The sequence below is a fragment of the Montipora foliosa genome, chromosome 4, assembly GCF_036669935.1.
Source record: "Montipora foliosa isolate CH-2021 chromosome 4, ASM3666993v2, whole genome shotgun sequence".
Classification (NCBI taxonomy): Eukaryota; Metazoa; Cnidaria; class Anthozoa; order Scleractinia; family Acroporidae; genus Montipora; species Montipora foliosa.
The window spans coordinates 13208097-13215596 of record NC_090872.1 but is presented as its reverse complement, the minus strand read 5'-3'; the positions used below and the strand labels follow the sequence as shown (position 1 = coordinate 13215596).

Genomic DNA, 7500 nt, shown 5'->3' with positions numbered 1-7500 from the left:
TTTTAGTTATATCATTTTGATCTTTCCTTTTTTGGTAATTATTTTACCATAGCCACCAATATAAAATTATCAGTGGCTATTCGTATGGGACCCGTACGCCGACCTATGTTTGCTATTCATACAGGAGTCTTATTAGAATGATTACGAACAACATAGCCGTGCAGTTATTGAAAGCTACACATTTTAAAATGGGTGCTTGGACTTAAATACTGTTTCTCAGCGCTATTTGAAATGGATGCTTAGACCTTAATGCGAGAAACACAATGCAGGTTAGATGGTCAGTGACATTGAATGAAGGAGGTATTTCATGAAATTAAAAAAGCATCAATACAGTGTTTTTATGAGACATCACGGCAGCCATGTTGGGTGTCCCCAACTAATCCTCCGGGAATTGAGCTCTATTATCATGCAAACGTTTTTTCTGTTTCGGTGTAAAAACAAGGTTACTGATCACGTGAGTGAAAACACTCTAGCTCTGTAATGCCGTTGTTTGATAGCTGAACTGTATATATAAAGAAATTAACGAGGTAAGATTTTCCGAGTGTTATTGAACCTGCAATAATCATTCTATAAATGTAGGTCGGTGCACGGGTCCTGTACGAATATCCACTTTGTATAAAATTAAATCCGGTATCATATGCACGTGCAGTTTTCACAGGGACTTGATCTTCGTCTGGCAAAATCCCACCACAAAATGATTTAGAGCGCAATTCAGAGTGTTCCATGCGAAAATTCACTACAGTGGCTGCACTATAGTGGCTGCTACATCATTATCATTGACAAACTTGCGAGTGTAACCAAATCACAAATGAAAACAAATGGATCCTTCCACTCGATCCACGTGTTTAAAATCCCCAAGATGAGGAGCGAAAAATATACCTCTTCTCTGTAGGAATCGGGATCTCTTTTCACAAGGTTTTGCAGCTGTGGCAAGTTGTTAGGCAACTGGTTCCCGTTTCGCTTACTCATCACAGCGCTCAAAATAATTTAAACCAAGAAAAACAACACGATTAAAAAAAATTGTCAATTTCTTCATGTTCCACCGTCGGCCATGTTTCTGCCTCGTTTCGATGCATTCTTACAAATAACCGCTGGATACCCATGCAAAAACTACGCGGGCATCAATAACTCACCACGGCTGCCCACACTAGGACCAAAAAACAATTTTTATTTTTCTTTGGATTTCAAAACTATGTTAACTAATCGAAGTTTTAAGCCTTGATTTAAAAAGGACACCTGTTTATTTTAACTGGAATTTTCCTGTTTAATGGTCCGCCATTACTAACTTTAAAATCTTGGGAGAGCTGGATCGAGGAGAAAATGACGTTACCGCTACTGGGCCGTTTCTCGAAAGTCCCGTCAAGTTTCCGAACCCGAAAAGCCGATTGTGAATCTACGATCTGCCTATTCTAAGATCTTTTAAGAGATTTTCAAGACCCAAAAGAACAACATAGTTCCCCGGGATAGTTCCAAAGTTTCCTGCCTCAAAACCGTCCGTTTATTGTTATTGCGCATACGTACTGAGCATCTCGAGATACTCGGATTTCCTACCGGCAGTGCTTGTCAATACATGGACATTTTTACGCGGTTCAAGACTATTCGGAGAAATTAAAGCAGAACTTGGCAAGTGCTCTTGGTATCCGAAAAGAAAAGTGGGGGTAACCATGCATTTTCAGAGCTAATTAAGCTTCAATTTGGAAAAAAACGCCATACACTGCTTTGTATTTTAAAGCTTTTTACAAATATTGTTGATCAATTATCTTCGAAAAATGCGTGATTACCCCCAATTTTCTTTTTGAATTTCAATAACACTTGTTAAGATCTGCTTTCCCCGCATATTCAGTAAATCGCGCAAAAATACCTTTGAATTAGTAGGCACCGTCCTTAAGGGGCTTTGAGGGCACAATGGTAACACGCAATCGGTTTGTTGATGGATCTCGACTGCGGATTCATGTTTTTTGTCAAGCAGCAGCCTGAAATTTGCAGATTGCTGTTGACGAGAAGCTTAACTAAGTGATCTCCGCTTAATAGCCCTTTTCACGGTTAGGTTTTCTCACTTGCATTACAATATAATCTAGCATGCATGTGAGGCAATTTCGGGCTATTTTGTAGTTTTAACCCGAAATTGCCTCGCATTCACGTTAGATTGCATTGTAATGCAAATGAAAAAAACTAACCGTGAAAAGGGCTATTGATCGAAAAACTAAAATTTATGTTTAACTCCCTCATTTAACTGTGAACTCTAAACAAGGACGAATTCATTTGGGAATAAAAACCTCAACACCGGGAATTGCATCCCCTACTCTTTGCGAACTTTAAATGAGTTCTTTAACGTCCCAAAGTGTTAACAGCAACGGCTGTGAAATGAGGCATAAGGTTTATACTCCTTGTCAGAAAAGACATAAAAATCGAATCGTTTGCAGATGTTAATATAAAGGCAGCACTTTCTCTTCAGATATTTTATGACCCTGAGTGTTGGTCTGGACTGAGTTTGAATTCAGGACTTCCAACAAAGTAGTCCAATGTTAAAACAACTGAGCGAACAGGTCCATCCTCGCAGGGTCATACTGCTGTCACGGAAAAAATTCCGGATCAGTTTTTGCTCCTGGGCAACCGAGCTCGAATCATGTTATTCCCTTGTCGCATATGTGTATTTTTCTTCTATTTTTATTTAAATCGTTGCATCATAGTTGTCAAATTGTAGTACATAAGTCTTGATCATTTACTCTTAAAATTAACGTCATATTGTTATGTGGAATGTTATTGTAGCACTATTGTAGTCTGTTGGAAAAATTAAGATTGCATGTTAAAGTGTTAATTTGTGAGCTAAGAATAGGTGACAGGGCGTTGGCCCAGGTTAATATATATACCAGGGCAAAACGTTGGTAGTTGAAGTGGCGCAAGGTTGACGCATGTAGGAAACGCACAAGGAAAGGTTGTAACACGAAGGTCTGAGGGAAAAGGAAAAGACCGAGAGCTGAGTGTATCACTGCTAAGAGACATTAGCGGGAGCCGGCCGGCAAATTTCAAGACAAAACCCACTTGTCAGCGGCGGCAAGAAACGAAGTCACAAGAAGAGATTAAGGCGCTAAGTTTAAGAAACGAGAGAAGAAACTGGTCAAAGAAAGAGAACTGAAGAACCAGAGTAGAAGTAGGCGCCGAGGTGTGGAGAAGTTGATGTAGAACCTGAATTGCTGTTGGTTTGTTAAAGAGCTCGACTGCTGGTTTGTTGAGAGATTGAACTGTTGATTTGTTAAAGAACTGAACTGTTAGCTTAATTTCATTCAAATTCCTAGTGAGTGGTAAAAGTATTACTGTCTTTCACTGTTAAGATTATTAGAAACTTAGTACAAAGTTTAGAATTAGTACCTTCAAAACTTGTAGCTTTAATAAAATAGTCTTAAACATTTTTCAGGTATATGTATTGTGTTGCGAGTTCGTGGGAAGGGGTTTGTGTGTGGTTATATCTATTATCCGTGTGCGATTTGTTTTTACCACGAGTTGCCGTGCCAGGGGAAGACGCACGTCACGACTGCTGTATGTCAGGCAGTTTAAAGACGGGTCAAATCTCAAGGAAAAATAAAAAATACGTTCCTGATTTGTGGAAGCTGGACCATTAAAAAATGTAAAATATTAGGCAGCTTAACCTTGAAGTTCTTCAGCTAAGCTCTACAAAGTCTCTCGTCTGTGTGGTGACTGTCTCCACAGAAGGAGGTCGTTCTTGCGGGAGATCTCTATTCACCAGCCGGTGACACTTTGTTTCATCTCTATTAAGTACCCAAATATCACTATAGAACCCGATAATCAATGTCCCGAACGCTGTGACAAGCATCACACCAGCTAGTAACCAATAGTAATAAGCAACACTTTCATTTCCAAGGTAGTGTTCGTATATTTCGTCCTCGGCTCTTGGAAACCAGCCAAACTGATAAGCCGTCAGTGCTAAAATGACGAGGCTGAGAAGGCTTCCAGCGCTTATCATTAGGTTGTACACTGCCGATGTCACGCTTTGAGGGGTGGACGGACACATGGAGAACACCATTTGAAGACCTTGAAAAAACAACAAAATAAGAGCTCTCAACACAGTTGAATGAGTGCCAGTCACTTTTAGTTTTGGCGACCTATCCTGTAGCAGGACGGATGCAAACGGTTTAGAAGCAAAAACAGAAAATCAATGGTGTATCGTTGTATGCTCACGTACAATCGTCAAAACCTAAAATTTGGTGATTTCAAGTTGTTTTTTTATGAAGTACGGCAAAAATGCACGAAAATTCGTGCCGCATTTGCAGCAAGATTATTGTTCCCTAATTTTTAACCAATCATTGTCTTTCTTTGTTGGGAGTTTAGTTTAGAAGAGAATAAGTAATCGTGCTTCATGTGCGGCACGCATTTTATTTTTAGCACTTTTTTTGCGGTGCTCTTTATAACAACGGCATGAAATCACCAGCTTTGTTATATACCTAGATTTTCACTCAACAAAACGAGCACTGTGATTGGTTGATTCTTGGTCACGTGCCCCTGATCAAATTCAAAGGTATCCCGACCAGACCGGGATACAATTCAGCACACCTGGAATACTAGTGAATACTTCACTGATGCCCATAAGGACGTATTGTGGGATCTGCCACCAAATGGGATAGTTTCTGACAACAGCGTAACTCTGGTTGCATATTGTGAAGTTCACAGATCCAGTGTCCAGAAAGCTTCGTGTCATTCCCCTTGCGACATGACCAGCTAAAGAAGAGAAAAAAGAAAAATGATAAAGACATGAAAGGAGAATCTTTCACAGTCATAAATTCACCTCAATCGTGATATATTAATGCTTCGTTTGTTTCTAGTGGAAGTTCACAGGGGCCCGTTTCTCGAAAGTCCCGAAAACTTTTCGGGCCCAAAAAGCCATTTGTGAAATTGCCTACCGCTTGTTTTGGAAAGGCGATCTTTTAACATGTTTTCAAGCTAACTAAAATAAATATGTCTGTAAAGTATGACGAATTAAATCCTCTCCGTTCTTGAGCTACAAAGGGAATTGTGCCACCCGAAAATGGCCCGTAAAGTTTCGGGACTTTCCAGAAACGGGCCCCAGAGGTTAGAACGGGATTTGAACCCGGGGAAACCGCACGCAAACCCATCGCCCTAACCACTGGATTATTCCGCCTGCGAACCAGCAGTGGACTAGCTCCAACACGGCTTGATGACTAAAATGGCAAACCATGCCCATGCAGCGCAATCTAAAAGATTTTTTGCGTTTTTAGCGTTTAGCGCTGCCTGAGAAGTTCATACAGCGGTAAAACAATTTCTCCGTTCTCCTCCAAAACGGTGAACAATTAGACATCACTGTTACACCTGTAATAATCATTTCCGCGTAAAACCCTTTAATGTTTCCATGTTTCGCCCGATCCCATTTCATTTGTGTCCGATTATACTTACCCAATCCAGCCGATCCAGCTGCAAACAGCATCCCTAAAACAATTTTCAATGTGATAGGTACAATAACGCCACGTTTAGCCAGATAAGGAAAAACACCTCTCTCCATCGCAGGAACCAGGATCAATAGAATAAGTATCTCAAAGAGACAAGGCCAGGCAGCAGGCACATTGATTCCTCCATATTCTGTGTTAAGGTGCAAGCCTTGTAGGATGAATGTGCTGTAGAGCTAAACATGCAACAGGAAAATTGAAGCTGATACACTGAACACTACTTCCACCATGGTTGAATCATTATTGGCATGACACTAAGGCTACATGAGATGCAAATGGTAAAATTGAATAAAAATATAAAATCAATACTTATTTCTTCATGAACTTTCTGTGTCTTAGGGCTTTTCAAGGCCAATGAAACAATAACAATAATACTACTACTACTACTACTACTACTACTAATAATAATAATAATATTATTATTATTATTATTATTATTATTATTATTATTATTATTATTATTATTATTATTATTATTATTATTATTATTATTATTATTGAAAGGGAACAGGTATGGCACAGTGGTGAGACCACTCCCTTCCCACCAGTGTGGCGACACATGTGGGTTGAGTTTTGTTGGTTCTCCGCTCTTCTCCAAGAGGTTTTTCTTCGGATACTTTGGCTTTCCCCTCTCCTAAAACAACTATATTTGATATGTGTTGATATAGCATTGCACTGGCATCGCAGAGTTCCCCTGGAGCCACCTGAGTTTTTCAGTTGTCTTACTACAAAACTTAACAAATGCAATCTCTAAACTCATTTCATTTCAAGACCAAGTATATGGGTTAGTGCATTACATGCCACTTTACCTGAGAATAAATCATCCAGTAAGGAATAAGAAGAGTGGAAAAGATCACAACTTTACGTATGGATCTGACTTCATCAACTTCACTTTCTAAAAACGTTCCACCACAACTGATCGTAGCTTTGTCCAGCCAACCACCTTTGCATGTCAAAACATCGACATTTCCAGAATGACATCTCGGAAAGAGTTCTCTAGAAGAATTTCAGTTTTTGGTATTGTTAGCATTGAGTACTTAAGGACTATTAAAGCTCGATAAGAAGTGTTTTCTTGCCTCATCTGCTAAAAGGCACAGTTTAGTAATACAGAATATTATCACATTTTCCAGTGCATACCTCATAGTATTTGTTACAACACTTTCCATTCCATTAACAAGCTAGTGTATTTCACACTATTTTACTTTGTTACACCATTCTTATAAATTAAGAAAGGTTAGTAACAATATTATTATTGTAACAGGCATTCCAAGGGTTAAAGTTTAAAAACTGACACAACTCTAAACACTGGCAACACAATCTTGACTTTCTTATTAGCAACATCTGGACTGGATACTTGGGAAACACCACAAGATTCTTAAAGTGCTACTGTGATCAAATTTTTATCCCTTGAGTTTTTTGATTTATCACATAGAGTACCATAAAACATTAAAAATGCTGTTTACCGTTTGGAAATATCTGCATTGGTTCCGGAGATATTTAAGTTTGAAAAATGCGTTAAATATGCAAATGAGAAGGCTGATGACGTCATTCAACCAACCCAATAGAACATCAAGAATATAAATAGAGCTATCTCGGTCAATTTGCAACAGAGACCATTGAAACTTGGTGAGCTAATAGTTCTGAAGGCAACACACCTATGACTGTAAAGAAATTGGTTCCCATGGCAACTCACTCTTTTTCAGTCCCCTCCAACCTGATTTCAATATTTTGGTGATCTCAGGCTAGAAATACATTTACTAAGGCCACAAACATGACCTAACATCTTTATATGCTGGCAGGATCATGCAGATGAGGCACCATTTGCAAATATCAAAACAGAACGCCAAAGGTGGTCTGCAAAGCTCTTAATGTCAGGGAGGTCTGGAACCCAGTATGTTTCCATGGTAACAAAAATGGTATGCTCATATTGTGGAACACACCTACTAGAATCTTAGTGCAAAGAACCAAGCACTTCTGATACAAATTGGCTGAGATATCTTTCTCCATCATACTTGATCAAAAT

General features: G+C 39.1%; 2 protein-coding genes across 3 annotated transcripts in view; both read right to left on the bottom strand.

Annotated features, from left to right (window-relative positions):
• Window positions 1–1074, bottom strand: part of LOC137999916 (protein SDA1 homolog) — a 48752-nt gene extending 47678 nt beyond the window's left edge. For both annotated transcript variants that reach the window (XM_068845902.1, XM_068845901.1), the window contains exon 1: window positions 880–1074. Coding sequence is in view for 1 of the 2 variants with exons in the window: in XM_068845901.1 (XP_068702002.1) it covers window positions 880–969 (90 nt within the window). In the remaining variant the exon portion in view is untranslated. The remainder of the gene's footprint in view (window positions 1–879) is intronic.
• A 1575-nt stretch (window positions 1075–2649) lies between these two features.
• The window catches only part of LOC137998992 (solute carrier family 15 member 4-like), a 6835-nt gene continuing 1984 nt past the window's right edge, over window positions 2650–7500 (bottom strand). Inside the window, exons 2-5 of the mRNA XM_068844829.1 lie at window positions 6287–6473; window positions 5428–5653; window positions 4570–4734; window positions 2650–4050 (exon numbers count right to left, since the gene is read on the bottom strand). Of these exons, the coding sequence (XP_068700930.1) occupies window positions 3659–4050; window positions 4570–4734; window positions 5428–5653; window positions 6287–6473 (970 nt within the window). The 3' untranslated portion in view covers window positions 2650–3658. The remainder of the gene's footprint in view (window positions 4051–4569; window positions 4735–5427; window positions 5654–6286; window positions 6474–7500) is intronic.